This window comes from Diadema antillarum, unplaced genomic scaffold, assembly GCF_040938485.1.
Source record: "Diadema antillarum isolate AM-2024a unplaced genomic scaffold, OU_Dant_1.0 seq00001187_RagTag, whole genome shotgun sequence".
In the NCBI taxonomy this organism is placed as follows: domain Eukaryota; kingdom Metazoa; phylum Echinodermata; class Echinoidea; order Diadematoida; family Diadematidae; genus Diadema; species Diadema antillarum.
Window position 1 is genome coordinate 211,868 of NW_027271986.1, and position 20,966 is coordinate 232,833.

Here is a 20,966-nt window from a genome sequence, read left to right on the forward strand (position 1 = left end):
TTGCAGTGCTGAAGGCACTGGACCTATTGAAGCAATGAGGTGTTTCGCTTCTCGGTCCAGTCGTAACAAAAGGAGGGGGAAAGGATTATATTGACCAAGTGACCAATAAGAAACCCTCAGTGTCTCTCAACAAAAGCCACAGCAAACACGACTTCGACAAAGAATCCCGTAAGAATTGCATACAGTACTAGTATGCAAACCAGGGAAACCAGACATAGGGAGTGTACAGACAAGGCTCATTGATGTTGGTCAGTCTGTCAGGAATGTTAGTTGGCGTGTTAGTTACGTCGTCTTACTTCTCCAGTCCACTGGCGGCACGGACATCAGAATAGATTGATCCATCTTTCATGGATAACCCAGGCTATTCCAGTGTGGACGGCTAAAAGCAAAGGCGGATTAGAAAAGGTGCCCAGCAAATTTGCTGTCGTTGACAGTAAGAGGGGTTCGGGACGATTTAACTTTCGAAAAGAAAGGAAAACAAAAGAGAAAGCCAGTGTTTTCGGGGAGTGTCATAGTCCTAAACAGAACTTCATGACTTCCTGAGTTGCTCTGCCCGGCACGATGGTGAAAAAGTACTACACTATCCGGGTTAGTCGCACGGTCGCCCATCTTCTTGGGCTGTGCTTCGTCTTCGGATTCGGCTTCCTCCTCATCGCCGTCCCGGCGCTCGATTCGTATCGAGAGACCGGCTCCATCAACGTCGACCTGCGCGCCGGGACCGACGGCGAGAGCCACGCCTCCGAAGAAGGAGAAGAAGAACCCATGGTGGTCGTCGAGTACGATCCTAAGGAAGCCGCTAAGATTCGCGAGGCAGAGAGAGCCAGAGACAAGAAGGAGGCCGAGGAGAAGAAGGAAGCAGAGCGCAGAGAAGCAGCTCGAAGAGCGGAACTCAGAAGGGAGCAAGATTTATTGAGACAGAAGGAGAATGCAAAGCGATTACCACCCCCTCCAAAGCCTCAAGACAGACCTGTTGCTCCCAACCCTCCAGCCAAAGCCGCTGAGGAGAAGCGGCCAGCCCGTGTGGTAGTGGATGCGGTGCTGAGGGAGAGAGCTCCGGCCATCAAGCTACCGAACGGGATGAAAGGCTGCGCCAAGCCCTCTCTTTACGGGAGAGGTTACGTTGTAAACACCGACTCCGAGGGACGGCTAGACAGCGCCTGCAGGATGCCTTCTATAGAGGTAAAGATGTCGCCAATTGATGAAGATTTCTTCTTTGGCTACGACTATCAAAACTTTCCCTTTGCTTCGCTATTGTTAGTACCATCATCATCATCATCTGTCATTGCTGGTGTTTATTAACTCCCTTTGTCTACTTCGACCTGTTTTGGTGTAACCATCTCTCCTGTTAAGGGGCATTAGCACCAGCAAATCGATTTCAGAGAAAAAGGCTATAGTTTATTTTAACAATCACATGTATTGCTCTTATTTAAATGGGGGGGGGGTAGGAATTTGGTTGAGTGTCAATAATTATGTTTGCGTGACTGGGGGAACGCTGGCTTAAATAACAAGTCTCTTAAGCAATTGCCGTAATCGGGAACTGGTGCTGGAAGCTGGTTAAGTGTGAGGTTTCGATCTTCCCTTGTCCGTTTGGGTTTGGATGCCAGCACAGCCTAAAATTCCTCCCGATGAGAGCTTGCGTTGAGACGAACAGATGAAGTCACCCAAAAGAGAAGCATGATACCTTACATCTCTAAGGAGTCAGTATTGTGTTTATACCTGGACGTTAAAGATGTATTTGTTGTTGCTGTTGTTGTTGCTGTCCTTGGTCGGGTAAGGACTTGAATGGAAGATGCATCATTGCTGATCTTCAACTTCTTCAAACGATCACCGTCTGTACAAAGGACTTATGCCGTTAGGTGTCTGAAAGACAAATTTTAATTCTACCCCATCATCCTGATTATGCCCATGAATCTTCTGTATCTTTAATGAAGGGAGAAAGTAAGTTCTTTGCATCATAACTTTAGATAACTTACATAACATTACATCATAAAGTAGAACAACAATATCTTCGTATTTATGACCTCGTGTATATGTGTTATTGTTTTTTGTTGTTGTTTTTGGGGGTTTTTTTTGGGGGGGGGGAGGAATATATTGTACAAAACACTTATTCAAATACATTATAAAACCATTGAGGAATTTCGAGGCGATGACTTGATCACATCGATTAAGTTGCTGATGTTTTTTCTCATCACCACTAGTGCGCGAAACCCCGCCCAACCCCAACCCCCCCCCCCATACTTTTAAGTTGCGTGATTACAGCAAGAAGTTACGTGGCATCCTCAATTAGTACCTCATTGATTACAGATACAGTTAGATTGTAGCTAGCACAGCACTGTTATGTTTGTATCCATCCGCTCGTTATATAAATTCAAATTGACTGGAACAAGAATGGGAGTTTCCCTATTATACAATTTAACGTGGAAACTGAAACTCTGCTCCCCTCTGCTATAGACTCCCAATGTTTGAACACGAATATTTAGACTTTCCAGTCATTCGTGAGTATCGTGCAGCTGCTCCATCCCTCCCCCTCCACACCTCTTTTTGAGTTCTCTGGTTTGGCAGACACAGAGATCCAAAGCAAACGTTGCCCAGCCATGTATACTTTTTGTCCCGTGGATGGGATAATAGATTATGTAAACGGAATGTTAATTTAATCGGTAATGTTAACATGCTTGCGAGTAATCTTGGATGGTTTACACTCGTCCTACACAGTGCTAGAGGGAGTGGCTGATATGTATTACGAGAGCGTGTTAGTGAGTATGTGTGTGTGTGTGTGTGTGTGAGAGAGACGTGAAGAATTGAACGTATAGGAAATGAGGAGAAAGGGCGTGGTTGGAGAAGGGAGGGGCGGCAGCGAATGAAAGGGGGATGGGGTGGGGGTCACGAGGGAAAGATGTTAATGCTAATCCCTCGTCATTTGGGCAGAAGTCGTGTGGCATTAATGACGTTTTTCAAATCACCTCGTTTAGAGTAATACAAAGAATGCCACCAGTCCTATTGTTTCGTGAGCTAATAATCCTCGAATACCTTGAGAATACTTACGTGTCCTTGGAGAAAGACACGTAGCCGTTTTTAAAGGGCCAGTAAATGCAAATGCGTGTTGATGTGTGCTGCTTTGTAATGTTCCGGTTATCATTAATATTTGGCAACAAATACTAAATACGTGTATTATGTTTTATTAATGATTTTCTGCTCTTTTTCTTTACATTACTTGAATCCACTCACAGAAAATCTCCCACACCCTGATTCTGTTGATGACATCAATTGTCAGTCGTTGCTTTAAAGTAACATTAAAATGTGTTGGGGTTTTTTTCGCGTAGACTGAGCATAATGAGCGTGTTTCATACAGTGTCTTTTGAAAATTACATTAGTAAAATGGAAATATGCAAGTTAGGATCAATTTAGGGAGATGTGCATATTCAGTTGCCCACACAAGTGATGTTCAAGTCCAAAACCAAGACGAGTCAACATGCATTTACATTGTAGGCACCTATAGTTCCTTCAAAACTAGTGCAAATGGTAAATGGTCAAGCTGTTTGCGTGGAAGTTTTAAATTGGCCTTCGTTCGGAGAGTTAACTGAGGCCAGCCGAAGTGGCTGTCAAGTAGTACGGACAGTTCTCTAGTACGTGAAAGGACAGGTGACTTGGAGTTTCTACCATATCATGGTGTTGGCAAACAATAAACTGTATAACAATGGCGGACCGCCACGCCCTTTTACTGAAATAATGGGTCAGTGACGAAAGTCGCCGAATACAGGGGGTTAATAGTAGGAGTCGGATTTCTTTAACCCCTGAATCTAGTTTGTGTTCCGATTTACGCTTGTGTGTTTTGTCTTGGTGGCTCAGCATTTTGAGCGTTTGAGAGCGACCAACCGAAATTAGGTTGACGTCTAAGACCGACCATCCATATCCTGTATTACAGAAGTCGGGCCAATGTTTATCTAGCACTTTGAACTTTTCGGGACAGTAATCTTTGTGCCAAAGTCCTGCATAATCTCTAGTTTTTATTTTATTCTCTCTTTTTTTTCTTTTAATGGGAGATCTTTGATTTTTTAAGTCAGCCGCGATGGAAGCTTCTCTGTCTTATTGTCATTATAAAATGCGGAAAATGCGGAGGAAGAATTCCGCGTTTGAGCATTCTAGCAAGTCTAATTCCAGCTTCTTGCAAAACCTACCGGCTAAAAAGGACAAGGGGAAGGGAAAACTGAAAACAGATAAACTCAGCTATTTACCAACTAAATTGATTCTTATTTTCGGCTCGATTGATTTGTTAAATTGTTTCGTAACACACCTATAAATGTGATGTTCAATCAAGATTAGCTCAACGAAGACATTTTGAGGGCATATAGTGTGAAGCGATTTCTTGACTTTCGTTATGCTGGTGTAGTGGACTTTGCGAATTACAATCTGTCATGCTATTTTAAAAGTGGAAACGCTTGTGATTTCGACAGCCCATCCATCTTCTCCTTATTAAACGCCCTGAGCCGTGGTGCTATAAGAAAGTTGTTTGTTTGGTCGGTACTTTTAGCAGCAATAAAACATAATACTCCGACTTGCAGAGCCACAAAGAGTCAGGCGTAGAAACATCCAAGGAATGAGGTACTCGTTACCTCCTAGATCCAATCAAGGAGGTACTAAGTACATGTACCAGTATCTCCTCGTACCACCTTGAGCCAACCATGGAGCTACAATAAGGCTGTAGATACATGATCCAACTCCATCCCACGGACCGCATCGTGCATTCCCATTCCGCGTTAGTTTAATTCCGCGTTGCTGCACCATACACGTATACTGCTATTACGATTCCACGTACCTAGGAGTACGTAAGAAAAAGTGCCATTGAGCGCGATATGTTCCCATCGATTATGCCAAGAGATCGAAAGTAAAGCGAGGAGGTGAATCGACTGTATTTTTTTCTCAAACGCCTGCATGCTTGACGTCATATTGAATTAAAAGGTGGGATGAGGAAAGAGAGGTTAGGAAAGTGGGAGAGAACAGTAGGAAGAAGAGTGAAGAGTGGCGGTGAACCCGTGTGTTGTTGGCAGCAGCATGGACGTGGGATTGTGAGTGTTAAACGGAGGGGATCATCTTAATCAGCTATATCCCAATTTCTCTGATGTGAGATTGAGATTATTGAAACATAATGGAAGAAGTTATGCAGTTAAGCTGTTTATCGAACAGGCCTATACCTAACGGTTTCCGAGATCACATAACAACGACGCCATTTGCGTGTCCCTCTTTGTTTACCCAAGGAGGTACTGTTGCCTAGTACCTCCTTGGTTTACCTCACGTGTCCCTGTAGTCCACAATAACTCAATTCTATGCTCCGTTTGCCTCCAATGATTGATATTTACTTTGTATAATATGTGACCGCTTTATCTCATAAGGGAGGATAAAATATATATATTTGATTTCTCACCACTCGGCTCTTGTGAGTCATGCAGTCAGCTACATGGAAGCATAACCAATGTGTATTCGAAGTAACAACAACAACAACAACAACAGCAACAACAACAACAACCAGGATTTAAATGAAACAAAATCTTTTGAAGCGTCATTGTATGGATGCATATTTTATTGGAATAAGCCAGTACAGACTGACAGTTTATTTTAAAGACCACACCTTTCCACAGCGAGTACACAGTGGTGGCAGGGAGTAACCCACCTCCCTGGTGGTAGGTAGTAAATAGGCGTAGACTAATTTAGTGTTGTTGGATAAAAAAAAACTTCGGAAGTCGGGTTATTTTGAAGCAGAGAGGCCGAGTGGCAGTGGTACGGTTTCTTTGAAACTGAAAAGGACATACAATGTAACTTCGTAGACAATTGCTTGTTACCTCTGTGTCACGAGAACTTTGTTAACTCCACGTAACGCCCTTGAGCGAAATGGCGAACAAAAGACACACCTCACTCACTTGTAAAACGACGTAAGATGGGAAGGGAGACTAATTTCTCCCCTTGATTAGTGGCGCTGTAAATTTATTCACCTCAGGTTTGCTGTGTGTGATGGAATGGAACCGCCGCCAGATATGTGAGCATGTCAACAACTATCATGACAATAGGAATCATTGCTGTAGCATACTCCACTATAAACCTATACGAAATGGTAGGCCTATACCACTAATGTTTTTAGCATTGCCATTTCTATTTCTACACTGCTATTACTACTACTACTACTACTACTACTACTACTGCTACTACTACTACTACTACTACTGCTACTACTACTACTACTACTACTACTACTACTACTACTTCTACTACTACTACTACTATACTGCTACTACGCTACTACCACTACTACGCTACTACTACTATACTACTACTACTATATACTACTACTACTACTACTACTTCTACTACTATACTACAATTACAGTGTCACTATTAATGATAATTATGATAACAGTTAATGCTTCACCATTATAACCCTGGTTACTGGAATCGAACCCGCGATTTCTATGTATTTAATGTGATCTTCTTATTACGCGTGATTGATGAAAATTAGATGGAAATTAATTGGAAAATGATTGTTTCACTTCAGTAGAGAAGGTTCGAGGTCAATCCTACGTTATTGTCAAGGTAAGATAGTCTTAGTAAAAAATAGTATAGAGATGAATTGCGAAATGCTTACTGCGCTTATGAGCAATTATTGTGTGAGACGGGAGACACGTTTACCATGTTCATCCTTTCCAGGTTATTTTCACTCTTTAAAGCACTTTTGCACTCTTTGCCCCTGATGTTCTGCTCGGAACGTTGATTTAACGACCTATTTCCTGGAAACAGTTCCTACTTTTGTTTGTGATGCAGGCCTTGCATAGCAAACTCATGTGCCAATAGGTCGTAAGTCACTTCCGTGAATTACGATAATGTCTTAACTCTCATAGAATCATCTTCTCTAGAATATGATATCATTGACACTATACAAAAAGATCTTAAGCCTTGTAGAATCATCTTCTCAAGAATATAAGTATTACCATTGACATGGTACACAAATAAGCTGCCTGTGGTATCGCATGATTTATAAAAAGCTCAAATTTAGAGCGACAGTCATATATTTCGTTTTTATGGAAAATATGACCTGTAATGAGGAGAGAATAACATCCATCTTTTTGATAATGAAATGGAAGTCATTTTCTCATCAATATCGAGTTAGACTTACAATGTTGATTTGATGATTGCAGGCAATGATTCATACATCGCAATGTTTCTCATCGCGAATATGACGCGGCGATGTCAGAATACATTGTATACGTTGCTATAAATATTATTTGAACGAATTTTGTAGAATGCTTGGAGAATGGAAAGGGGAAGGGGGGATCTCGTCTGTATCTCGTATCTTTCAAAGGTGACCTGAGGATTGTGGAGCTTCAGTTCAGTGAAAATCCGGGGGATGGGGGCACAGGATTTTAAGTAACACTCCACTGATGCGCAAGGTTATGCTTGATATCGGATCTATTGTCGGGAGAGAGAGCGCGGAAGGTATCTTAGTGTATACACACCTTCTCCTTGGAAAAGGAAAAGAGAACAAAAAGAGTATGATTGGTATGTTACGAGGTAACACTTGATCTTTGTTCCCTATCAGCATCTCATGTTAACCCTCTTAAGCATTTCGTTTGTCTGACGTCAAGTGAAAACCGCTCAAAGGATTTTTCAGATGTCTTAATCATAATCCTACAATGTTGAAGCTCGGCGGTCAGTGAACTGTAGCAATTTCCAGCCATTACTTTAGCAGCGAATGTCCACTTGCGATATTTCAAAACTGAAAGAGATTTAATATTGAAATGAACTGACAAAATATAATACTATGCTTGAACATACAGGATAGTACAATATATTATGTAGTGGACTCGCGGTAGATGAAGGGTCACTGTACTTTTTGCTAAGGTACAGTTTCTCGCCAGAATTTCAGTTTTGAATGGCCGGTGAAATGTTATCTGACGGTATACATGATACTGTAGATTGAAGAAAAAAAGGATATGTCCGTCATGACAGGGGATAAGGGGCAAGGTCAAATGTCAACGAAAATTTAACTTGCTCGATTGTTGCTTTCTGGTCATAACTTCCACCAAGTATTAGTCCAATACCAATTATTAGGTGATGCCATCAATTATAAATAATTGGAATCAAATCTTTTTCTCTCTGAAGGTTAAAGGTTAATTCTTGGTCAGGGGTCAAGGTTAGGTAGTCTCGTTAATGTGATTATAAAAAAGAAGCATCGGCATGTTTAGTTTTTCTTCTCCTTGAGTTCAAATTGTGATCCTTTTGATTCGTCACTTCGTCGCATCTAATCCTAGAAACGTCGAAGGAATGGTACAGTTTTGGTTGAGATGGGGCTTGAGGTTTCAAATTTTTTTATGATTTTTGAGATAATGAAAACCTCAATGTGAAATATGAAAGCGTATAATACTAAGAGGAATTCAACGCTTATTCGATAAGAATTAGTTCTTAAATGACTGAGATATCCGAAACAAAGCAATCCTTTCATAATAAAAAGGTGGGGCCCACCTTTTTATTAGGATCGTTTTGTTCTACTTTGTTTTTGAATATCTCAGCCATTTCAAAACCGATTTTTTTTTCATCAAGTAACGGTGGAATTCATCGCAGAACAGTATGCTTTGCAACATTTTATGAAGTGATTTCTGAGTATCGCAAAAAGTTAAAAGCTGATTTTTTTTCACCTCAACCAATACTGTACCATCACTTGATTCAGAGCCGGTGACAAAGCTGTGCACCACATCTCCATGTATCTACGCCAGAAATGATCAGTCTACAGGCAAACCAGTATGAGTGTTTGTCTTCTCATTTTCTTTTTCGTGTGCAGAATGGGCAGCGCACAATCCGTCGAATAACTGCGTTGAAGGCAAATAAGGGGTGAAAAGGGCTATTTGATGAGTGTTGTAATTCCCCTTACCATACCTACACGGAGAATGAAATAGTGCTTCCACAGAACAGTAAACGCCGAGAGGTTCGGGGGGGGGGGGGCAATGTGAGTATGTCGTGTGCGCTTGAAATATTATGCTAATATTTACACTGATATTGTCCTTGTGCAAACTTGTTGCTTTGAAATGGCCAATGCGGAAATTTGGGCGTGCTTCAAAGATGTGGGAGTTGAATTCAATGAATGTAGGTGTGAATTTACACAACACTGAGTGAACAAAATAGAAAAAGAAATTATGTAGCGAAGAAAAGTGAATAAAAAAAGTCGCCTTTTTTCTCCTTTGGGTGATGTAATTACGATATTCATTTTTACCGTTCCAAAACAATGACATTGTATGTTACCCACATCATATAGTAATTATTCGCCTTTTAGTGTTTTAGAATGACGAGTATTTTCAGTTTAAATATTTCGTAATGGAGGACTATGACATCATTATTTCTTTCCATCCCGTTTTTATGGCCTTGAATGGACTACGTTGTCGCCATGAACGTAGTCTGGGCTCCGTCCCCTTTTCCTTGGTGCGACCAAGAGAGGGCGCAAATTTTCTGATTGCGATAATCGAGAGACTGTGGTCTTTTTTCTCGGGTATCGCAGTTTTCGGCGTATCGCAATCCTCGGGTGTCACGCCCTCATACGTCTTGTCGCGTACACTGAATCACCCCTACGAGTATAAAGAGTCCAGAAGCTAGACTACCATGAACGCAGAAACGGCTCCAGCTCGCCGTAGATAATGTAGCTGAATCTTGAATATCCCATCAGGCAGTAAAACCATCTGCTTTGCCATAGTGGGCCTTTTGTATATTGTTCGATGAATAGAAATCGTCCCCAATTGTTCCGTCACGACTAGGCTTCCATGACGACCGTATAGTTGTTCGTGTTCGTGGTGTGCGTGTCAGGAAGGCAAGTGCGAGAACGTGATGTGAATAGAACCTTCCAATATGTTGTTGTTGTTGTTTTGTGTTTAGTGGCGTTTTCCATTCTCTTTAGAATATTTACGCCATATTTAATATGTGTTCACATATATGTGTTCAGCAATTCTAGTCTCCTCCGAGACGTCTGTGACTATATTTACTGCCACGCGCTTTCCAGTTGTTACCTCCAAGAAATATTGATATTATAAGAAACTACGCGATTCTTTAGGTTATCGATCATTAGCTGTATATACAGGAAGCAAAGTATCTTATGGTATTGTACGTTTTCCAGTGTGATTCAATGTACATTGTGGCGTATTATATGCATGAAATCCTCAAATGTCAATACAAATGTACTGAGAAGTCACAAATTTGATCCAAACGATTTGGTTTGGCTAAATACGATCCTGACGATCCTGAGAGCTTGGAATGATTGATTATATGGGGGATTGTCTCTTAAAGGACAAGTTCACCTTCATAAACATAAGGATTGAGAGAATGTAGCAATATTAGTAGAACACATCATTGAAAGTTTGAGGAAAATCAGACAATCCATTCAAAAGTTATGAATTTTTGAAGTTTTTGTGCAGTACCCGCTGGATGAGAAGACTACTGCAGTGTATGAATAACTTAGATGTCACATGCGTACAACAATATAAGGAAAATATAAAGAGAATTTCACAAAATTCCATCTTTTGAAAAAAGTACACATTCCCCTGACTCGTTACCGACAAATGTTATGGGTAATATTATTCCCCCTGCCTTTAGAAAGAGGCAAGTCAAGTGCTCTTTTATTATGCGAAAAAAAGTGAAAATATGTTGAATTTTCTTTTACATTTTCTTTATACTGTTGTACGCATATGACTCACAAGCTGTAGTAGTCTCCTCATCCAGCTGTTCCAACACAAAAATAAAAAAAAATTCATAACTTTTGCATCGATTGTCCAATTTTCCTCAAACTTTCACTAATGTGTTCTACTAATATTGTTGCATTTTCTCAATCCTTATGTTTATGAAGGTGAACTTGTCCTTTAAGATGCCATCGCCTTGTGTTTACAATCCCTGAAAAGATCCGCTGTAGACGTAGAACACGATGAGCTATGGTAGGTTCCTGTACCTTGGGTATACACTCATACTAGCATGAGCGGATAAACTCAAAAGGTTAAAGTATTGGTTGAGGTGAGGATTCAGCTTTTAACTCCTTTTTTTTTTTTGCGAGATACGTCGAAACCACTTTATGAAATGTTGAAATTTTAAGAGGTACAGTGTATTCCAAATTTATTTGATGAAAATTGGTTTTTGAAGTGGCTGATGTATCCAAAAACAAAGTATAACAAAGTGAATCCTATAGAGGATGGGTCCCACCTTTTATTAGGATCGCTTTGTTTTGGATATCTCAGCCATTTCAAAACCAGTTTTCATCGAATAAGCTTTGATTTCCTCTTACAATTTTTTTTATACTCTGTCATATTTCACTATAGGTTAGTCATTATCTAAAAAAATGAAATCATCATAAAAAAGCGTTCGAACCCTGAAGCCCAATCTCAACCGAAACTGTATCAGCCCTTTAACAGAACTGCCAAGTCTTCGACTCTCACACATTCCTGATTCAACAATTTCGTCGAGTCTTGACCAAAGAATATGAAAAAGTCCTGATTGGGAAATAATTGTTGCCCATTGAGATTATATAAATATAATAGGTGTATCCCTTAGAACTCTTGGGAATATCCCGGATGTTGTTATGTTATAGCCTTTGGGCAAAATTAATGTACGTTGTGTAGCTGTAAAGGTAGCTAACCTGACAGCATTGCGGGGCTGTGAGAGTTTTTCTTCCACTTCAACTGGACGCAAAGCTGCACACATAGCCCTACTCGGTACATGCATCACCCCGTGTGCGTGGGTTTGCAAGACGGACGTTATGGCGTCTTGACAAGGGTGAGATGCTTTTGGTGTGTAATACCTCTGCTATCGTAAAGAATGTATTTGGCCGCTAGGGGCAAACTCAAGACGTTCAAAATATCTGGAGCTACGGGGCAGACGACCGATAGCAGATCCACTTCTGAAACCATTGACCTTTTGGGACGTCGATCAGTTTACTTCTCTCCCCTGCTCATCAACATTCTTTGGGGCTCAGCCAGACAAGCTGCAGTCACATAACTACAAGAAGAATATACTGACCTTCCATACCCAGACACAGCATTGTATGAATGGGACTACGGGTGTCCTTACACAGACTACTGTAGGCTACTATTCGGGAGTTTCTTTCTAATACCAATTTAAGACGTCAAGAAGCTTAGGTAAATCCGAGTAAAGGCCATGTGCAATTTAATGGCCTCGTGTGTGTGTGTGTGTGTGTGTGTGTGTGTGTGTGTGTGCCTATTGAAAAAAAAATGTGTGTGTGTGCGTTTGAGTGTGTGTGTGTGTGTGTGTGTGTTGGGGTTTGTGTGTATTTTTGTGTGTAGGCCCCTACTTGTAGAATAAAAAAGAATTATAGATACAGTAAGCAAACAGGCAGATAGACAGACGGATAAAAGAAAAGACGAATATAGGCCTAGATAGATAGAAAGACATTGAATGATAAAAACGTTACTAGATAAATAGACACCGATAAACAGATAGAAAGATGGACACAGTTAGATATGGATGGATAGATAGATAGATTGATAGATAGATAGACACTGAAAGATGCATAGATAGCTAGTTAGATTGATTGATATATAAAAAGACAGATAGATAGATGCATAGATAGCTATAAGTAGATAGTAGATAGATAGATAGATAGATAGATAGATGGATGGATAGATAGATAGATAGATAGATAGATAGATGGATGGATGGATAGATAGATAGACACAAATAGATGCATAGATAGATAGATGGATAGGTAGATAGGTAGATATGTGAATAGATGCATAAATAAAAAGAAATGTAACCATATGACGTTAATCTATGCATGAACAACTGAAATATAATACATTGCATGTGAAGTGAGTGAGAAAAAGAAAGATGAAGACAGTTATAATGACACTAGAGTGTGCTGAAAGTCTGGCGCCAAATGGTGGGCCGCACGAGCCATAAATAACTCAGTAAACTACAATGGCTGTATAGTTTTAGCCAATCAGAAAGCAGGAAACTACAAACCGAAGATCACAAACAAAAGCTTCAACTAACGTTCAAATAAAAAATAAGGTAATTTATGACTCTCCCGCTTTCGCCCACTGCTGTAGACTTTCTAAAAGCCGAAGGATTCTTCCGTACAGGAGTCTTCTTCAAAATTCTTTGCAGTGATTGTGTATGATAAAACCTTAAGTGGCGAAACGGGAGGTCTAATCCTGGTCGTAATAACATCGAGTAGGAAAGGATGATGCCCACATAATTGACTCGTAAACCTATTTTCGGCCAAGGAAGGTCAAAGAAGCCGTCTGAATCAGAAAAGATTAATCCTACTGTGAATATTATGGACTCTGGTTACAGTTAATGAACACATTGTTACCTATCTATGCTCCATTGATCCCAAAGCATGACCAGAGAGGCTCTGAAGAACCATTCGGCTTTAGAAAGTCTACAGTAGTGGATGAAAGCCAACCAGTAAAATGATATACACTTTGGTCGAGGCTTTCATGTTGTTCTGATAATAATAGTCTTTTTCAGAGCCATGTACATCCATGTAACAGCAAGAATCATGGAGCTACACTGTACGTGTTGTAGCTCCATGCACGAACGAAAGGTTGTCGGGTTTTAATTTATGCATGAGAGAAAACCTGGTTTGTATGTCCCAGGACAATATGTATATAAGGCCAACAAGGTCGGTGGAAAACTTTTCTTTTAGGAGGAATTTTTACGCTGAGAGGAGCAAAATCATATGCATTGAATGAATTCGACTTTTCTTAAATTTTCACAGCCAGATTTACACAAACGGTCTTTTTATTTCACTCAGTCTGCGTTGAGTTTCCTCAAGTAATCTGAAAGATATTGCGAAAGCGTGTAGTGAAGGGATACTCTATAGCCTTATTAAATTACTTTAGGTTTTTTTTTGTTGTGCATATACGAGCTCACACAGATTTCCATGAAAAAAAGAAAGACCCTTACGAGGCTCGGTCTGGACACAAGACTATCAACCATTATCGAAATTATTGGTGAAAACACGTGCCATTCCCGAATCAATAGGAACCTGCACTTTTTATATCGCTCATCGAGATGGTCCGCAGCTTGTAGTCATAGCAACGACGCCATCCGATTACCATGATTGATTACACGCCAAGCACCCGCTGCCTTGGATGTTAAAGCAGGGAGGTGACTCCCTGGTTAAAGGCATCGTGACGCTTTTAGCTGTAACAGTTCTCTGACAGACAGACGGTCAGTCAGACAGACAGATAGACAGACAGACAGATAGTTCCAGCCGCTTTCTCCTCTTCCGTATTTTAGGTGGTAGGCTTCATAAACACTGGGCAAATTTATGTATGTTATGATTCGCTCCTCAGTGCGGCTTGATCAAGGAAAACTTTACGGACCGGTGCGTATGCTAAGAATAACGTGAAGTAGAAGATGAAATAATACATTGTGATATTCGTTGCATGTTTGCATCACGTAAGAGAAACATTCCCCTGTACAAACAAGACCAACTATATAGACGCCTCTCCATGTCTTTTTTCTAGCCTATAATACAGCTTACTCGTTTCCTATCTACCTTTTATACTGTATTCGCTCTCTCCCTCTCTTTCTTTCGTTTTCATCCAGACGCTAATATTTATCACCTCAGCTGAAATATATTTCTCCGCTATGCAGAAGGACCGATAACCTTGACTCCATAAAGGAAAGCACCTGTCACGCTTGTCAGTAATCCGGACTACCTCTCGAAGCCTGGAGAACAAAGTAGAAAAATGGAGAGGCTTTTCACCTCCCCCCCCCCCCCCTTATATGGAAGCTTGAGATCGTTAGCTTAGCTATTAAAGGGATAGTACAGTATTGGTGGAGATGAGAATTGGGCTTTTTACTTTTTGTGAGATACCAAGAAAACACTTATGAAGTAGTACATAGCATACCATTTTAAGAGGAATTCAAAGTTTATTTGATGAAAATCGGGTTTGAAACGACCGAAACATCCAAAAACAAAGTAAAACAAAGCGATTGCAATAAAATGTGGGTCCCACACTTTATTAGAATCGCTCTTTTTTTGATATCTCAGCTATTTCAAAACCAATTTTCATCAAATCAACATTGAATTCCTCATGAAATTACATGCTCTTTCATATTTCATAAGAGGTTTCTCACTATCTCAACAAAAAAAAAAAAAATGATTGAAACATGAAATTAGGTCTCAACCAAAACTATACAATCCCTTTAAAGGGGAAGTTCTCCCCAGATATTTCAATTTAGAATCAGCGCTAGCAGAAATAATAACATAATTATTCTAAACACTGAGTGGAAGACCATCTATTGCAGCTGAAGATGGCTGGCTATCCAGCCATCTTCTCAGCTGTAAATGAAACAAACAATCAAACAAAACAAAACCAAATGAGATGGATGCTATTTTGCTAACAGATCAATGACACCCTCCCCCCCCCCCCAATACACAAACACCGTTCATGTCGCGTCACAGTCACGTGGTGAAGGTAATAGTTGAGGACTACTACATGATGTCCGTGTATCAAACGATCTTAGTAATTGGTATGCTTGGTCTAGCTTTGCGTTTTCTTATTATCATTTTTTTCCGTTGTTCTTCATACATCAACACATCAGTTGCGCTCCTTGGAGCTCAGTATAGTCAGTCATTTGAACTTCTCAACAGTAATGCCCACCTTGGCTTGATGATGTTGTGCTTTAATTTTGGTGATTTCTAGAGGTGAAGCTGAAGTAATCTATGTCCACGTGATGGCTCTCATATTCTTTTCTTTCTTTCTTTCTTTCTTTGTTCTAGTAGGCCTACATGTATCACTGTTATTCCCTGTCAGAAATCATTAACAAAGTCATTACCAAAGCTCATTCAACGTATGATTCTGCGGCTAGTAATCTACCTTATGTACGTCATTGGGATAGTGTGCTCATACTTAATGGACTGTGTGCCAGTGTGATATTTCTATGACGGAAATTTAATCCATGACAGTAATGGTCGTTACCAATCACAGTGTACTTGGTCGATGAGGTGCAGCGTTTACCGTCTAATGAGTAAATTGCAGTACTGGTGCTCCCTGATTCCTCGGATGATTGCTGCTTTTCAAAAGTGTAATTCCCAGGCCTGAGATTGGAACCGAACACGCAATTAGCACCTACGTAGTAACTGTGTGGGGAGCATGTCATTTCGACGGGTTATTAGAACCTGCATGGAAGCCGAGTCGCTATCCATTACAAAGCGGAAAGCGTTATAAGGATTGACCTTACACCGATGGATGATTGCAATTATTACGTGAAGCGGCAGTTTACAGAATCGTCCATGATATGGGAGAAACATTTTACTATGCTAATTTTTTTTTCTTGATGGACGAGAAATGACAATCAATAACAGTGCTCGAATTTAGCGGCGACCCGGGGTCACTAAAAATTGATATCGGGCCAACAACTCTCAAAAAGCACACATTTTGGTGGCAAAATTAGGCTACTACGATTCAAAATGCATTTCTGTGTTTCTTTTTTTCCTTTTCGGGCAACCAACATTTCAAATGGTTTGGGCCACTAGAGAAGAAAAGTAGGCCCAACATGTCGAGCTCCGCCGCAATAATTTTGCAAATTTGACGATGAGGTGCGTTTACCTTGGCGTGATACCGTATTTAGATTTTGCCTTCTTCATTGGCCACGTAAGGTGATTTTGTGGATGGTCTATCAGCGAGCTTTACATCATAACGACGCGGACAATGAAAACAGGTTTCGTGCTTATGTGCAGAACACCATAGTTTTCGCGTCGCAGATAAATTGTTCTTTTAACCTTTCAGTTCTGGGGTCCGTTTGCGTAATACCCCTCTCTATTGGTTTATAAGTTTACAAGATTGCAATTACGCAACCATGAATCCACAGCAAGATTATCAGTTACAGTATTGGTATGGTAACACCAATCAATCGATATTTGTACTACTGTACTATCATGTACAAACTTGTTTTATTCGATACACCTTTGTACAAGGTTTCTGAATATGATTACTTTAACAAGTGCTCAGAATTCTCTTGAATCCCTTCAATCAAATTCAAGCAGTGTTTCTTCTGTAATTGTCAGTATTAACCATGGATTTCTTTTATATTTATGTGCTGCAGGTCACACGAAACATTCGGAACACCACCATGAATTCCCTATGTGCAGTGGAGGACCTCAACCACGTGGATGTGTTAAACAGTGAACAGAGGAGGACTCTGTATGGGCAACTTCTCGTGGATGACGCGCACAAGTTTATCTACTGCTTCGTACCGAAGGTGGCGTGCTCCAACTGGAAGCGTGTTATCAAGTACATGAATGGCAAGGTACCTGACCTGGAAACTCCTATGAAGATGGACCATCATAAGGATCTGGTCACCCTGACGGAGTTCAATGACGAGGAGGTGGCCTACAGGCTGAAAAACTATTACAAGTTTATGTTTGTTCGAGACCCAACGGAGCGATTGCTGTCTGCGTACCGAAATAAATTTGGTGAGAATATCGGCACGTATAACGCGAAATACGCGCCGAAGATTATCGCGAAGTATCGAAAACCTGGCACGATCATTGAGGGCGCCGATCAGTCAAGGATAACCTTCGAGGAATTCTTACGGTTTCTCGTGGATAGCGACACGCGGAGAATGGATCCGCACTGGAGGCCGATGCATGAGTTGTGCCAGCCCTGTGCCATTAAGTACGACTTTATCGGATCCTTTGAACAACTATCCGAGGACGCCTCTCTGGTCTTGGATAAGATCCGAGGACAAAGTGATGCATATTTCCCCAAACGCCAGAGTTGGTATAAACCCACAACGAATGATAAACTCGAGCGAGAGATTAATAACGTCAAAGAAGTCTATATGAAGCAGGTAGTAGACAAATATGCGCGAGATTTCATGCTGTTCGGATATCAGCCCCGGGTATCCGAAGTCACTCGACCGAAGCGGTTATGACCCGGGAGAAAGAAATAGCTTGTATCTATGAGAGACTAGATTGAGATTAGAATTTAATTCTAGACATGAATTTCAAGGGATGTTGACTACTGTACTACCAAAGATGCCTTTGTGATTTTTTTTTTCATTATCTTTTATCGATTTCAAAGCAACGACAGTGTTTTTGTGTGGTGGAAGAAATGAATACTTTTTCCCTGTAAGTATCATGTCTATAGTATGAGTATGAAGCAAAGTTCGTCATAAGATGGTGTGTCACAACTCAAGTATTTTTTTCCCCTGAGACAGTACGGAAATCGTGATTGTCAAGGACATTCAAGTAACAGTTCACGCCATGTTTAAGAATACTTTAAACTCTTTCTGTTCCAGGGACTTTGGACAGCGTGTACAATGTTACGAGACTTTCTGAGCCAATCAGCACTCAGAGCATTAATGATAGGATAAAGTAAAAGAGAACGGGACTGAAGAGATTAGGGAACTGCACAAACAGTTACAAAACAAATGAAAATATGGAGAGATTTGGGTGCAAGCCAATAAAAGAATTTTGAGGCAATGCGTGACCCATCAAACTCGTATATTATGTGATAGATAGATGGCAATTAGTCGACAACGGGATTATCTTTCTTTCCATTAATATGAGTCCCGCTCCATAAGGTATATGGCAGAAGCTGATGGATACCAATGCAATCATGTAGACAGTCTTGTACCAGGAAAAAAAAAATGTACTTTGGAAAATATTACCACACGCTGTCGGTCATAGTTTATAATATTCTACACTGTGGCACCTTGGTTTGATGGGACTCGTTGAAATATCAATGTACTGTAAGCAACCAGGCTCGTTCGCAATTACGTAAATTATTTCCATCCGTAATGTGTCGCTTATCTAGCCGCTTTTTGTTTCTTTCGCTTACATGTTTGATACGCATGAGATATGCGAAACAATTTACGTTGTCGTTTTGCGCAATATGCAATGGCAACGTTTGGTTGTTTCTTTTTTCCGCTTGTATTCAACTGAGCTTGTCAACCGTGGAGCTATATGCAGAGTTCGCCCAGTGAATCGACGAAAAATGAGTGATTTTGTGTGAAGTACCCTCTACTTTGTTTATTTAAAGAAAACATCTCTATTATCGTCGTAACAAGGCTTGCAAGGGGAGACTCTACGAACGACTTTTACCAGTCGCTGGTCAAGCAAGTCTAGTCAACTCTGTGAATGAGAGCAATTAAATGTTATTATGAGGATCATTCCAATGGCGCTGTCTTCGTATAACCGCCTGCGTCAACCGAGAACACCTGTGACAGCGTTCGTGTCTATGAACTGTGTAATGTGTGTGAGTCGATGAGCGCACGACATGAGTGCTTGAAGCACGATCGACTCTCGCGTGTCATTTTACAACGATGCTCTGGAAAAAACATTTTATTGATGAAATGATGCAAATGTATAGTATTTGAGTCGTAACAAACAGTGCTTTATTCGTTAGCGGTATTAGAGGTTAATTTTCATGTTCCTCGATTAACAAGCGTCTACGAGATTTAAGAGCTACGTGTACATGTACAGTTCTTCCTACGTACATTATTGTACAACTTTGTTTCTTCAAGCGTCTAACTTACATATGTATGTATTGTGTCGATTATTTTCGGAGTCACCCCAGCATAAAGAAATTTTTCCAAGTCAATTTCAGTGTTATCCGTGTCCTGCGAATTTTATACGCACAATGAAGATGTTATTTCACCAATAAATTCTGGAAGAGAGAGTTATTAAACTAGCAACGTATTTTTACACCCTTTTCAAGTTGCTGGTAAAGATAAGGGGGTGTCAATTGCTCGAACAGTAAAACGTCAAACACGCTGAACACCGTCTGACTGGACGAGTACTAGTATTATGTGTCTATGCACCGACAGAGGGCGCTTTACGACCAGTTCGGAAAACCACAGTGCAAACCCTTATATTCAGCATTTGTGATTTTATTTCTTCAAATTAGCAACATATTTTGGAGTAACACCGGGGGAAACATCGCAAAGAAAAAAGAACAAAGATAATTTTTACGTTTGAAAAATGCCATCAACATGTATAATTTCAGTAATGTTAATGGCAGTAACGAGGCCATTATCAACTTTGTTGTGATTTTTAAAAAAATATGAATAATATAGCATCCGTCAATATTATTTTTTCCCTGTCAAACGGGTAAAATTCAACATCATTATTTCGATTTAATTTCGAAGGCTAAAGAAAATGATGTTTTATTATATGATTAATAAATGATAACCAGTGTACATGTATTAACCATTAATAAGATTGTACTCCCTTCAAAATATTGATACCTGAGGTCATTCCCAGAGCACCAACGAAGGGGGCGCTGTGACATAGTGGATAAGACTCCCGACTCCCTGTTGGACACGAGTTCGATTTCCGCCCAGTGCTTACGTCATTGGACAAGAAGTTTGCCCACTATGTCCCTCTTGACCCAGGTGTATAAGTGGGTACCTGGCAACGCTGGTAATAATAATGGCAGGGCCCTCTGGTAGAGCAGTGGCAACACTGAAGAGGCTACCCTAGATAAAGAAGACATTATTATAATATCATTATTATAAACTGATCCCGGTTTATACAACAGTATTTAATTTCATTGTGTGTCCCATCGGTGCAGAATTGTCACGAGGTCGATCTCGACAGAGGGCCATGCTTGCTGCCCATGTAAACTTTCAAGAAAGTTTTCATTAATTAATCTTTGTTGGTTTTGAGACGTTTCAAAGATGGAATGATAAAGTTATGGGTAATCAAAAGATGTCGGAATCACTTTCTATTTCTGTTATACTAACCAAAATATTTCTGGCCATGTAATAATGTGTAAATATTTCTCGGTGTCATGAAAAGCAGTATGCTTTATGCTAGCTTGAATGGAAATCTTTTAGCTAAGCGTGTAGTGGTCGCTGTGCGCTTTGAAACGTCGAAGAATTAAGCAGCAAAGTTCAGTAAGTTTACATTGGAGATGGATTATTCCTCGTTGGCCCCTATATAGTGTCTTCATGTCGGTGATCTGAATGTTTGT

At 40.4% G+C, this 20,966-nt stretch overlaps 1 protein-coding gene across 1 annotated transcript; it reads left to right on the forward strand.

The window, feature by feature from the left end:
* Positions 1-561: 561 nt before the first annotated feature.
* Positions 562-18,267, forward strand: LOC139744534 (carbohydrate sulfotransferase 14-like). Its single transcript, XM_071654965.1, has 2 exons — positions 562-1,179; positions 17,092-18,267. The coding sequence occupies exons 1-2, from the start codon at positions 562-564 to the stop codon at positions 17,920-17,922; spliced, it is 1,449 nt and encodes a 482-aa protein (XP_071511066.1). The 3' UTR covers positions 17,923-18,267.
* Positions 18,268-20,966: the final 2,699 nt, after the last annotated feature.

What these genes read in the sequence shown, in the direction of transcription:
- LOC139744534 (XM_071654965.1), top strand. Translation starts at nt 562, where the DNA reads ATGGTGAAAAAGTACTACACTATCCGGGTTAGTCGCACGGTCGCCCAT. An exon ending in GCAGGATGCCTTCTATAGAG is followed by an intron (nt 1,180 to 17,091) that starts GTAAAGATGTCG and finishes TATGTGCTGCAG; the next exon opens with GTCACACGAAACATTCGGAA.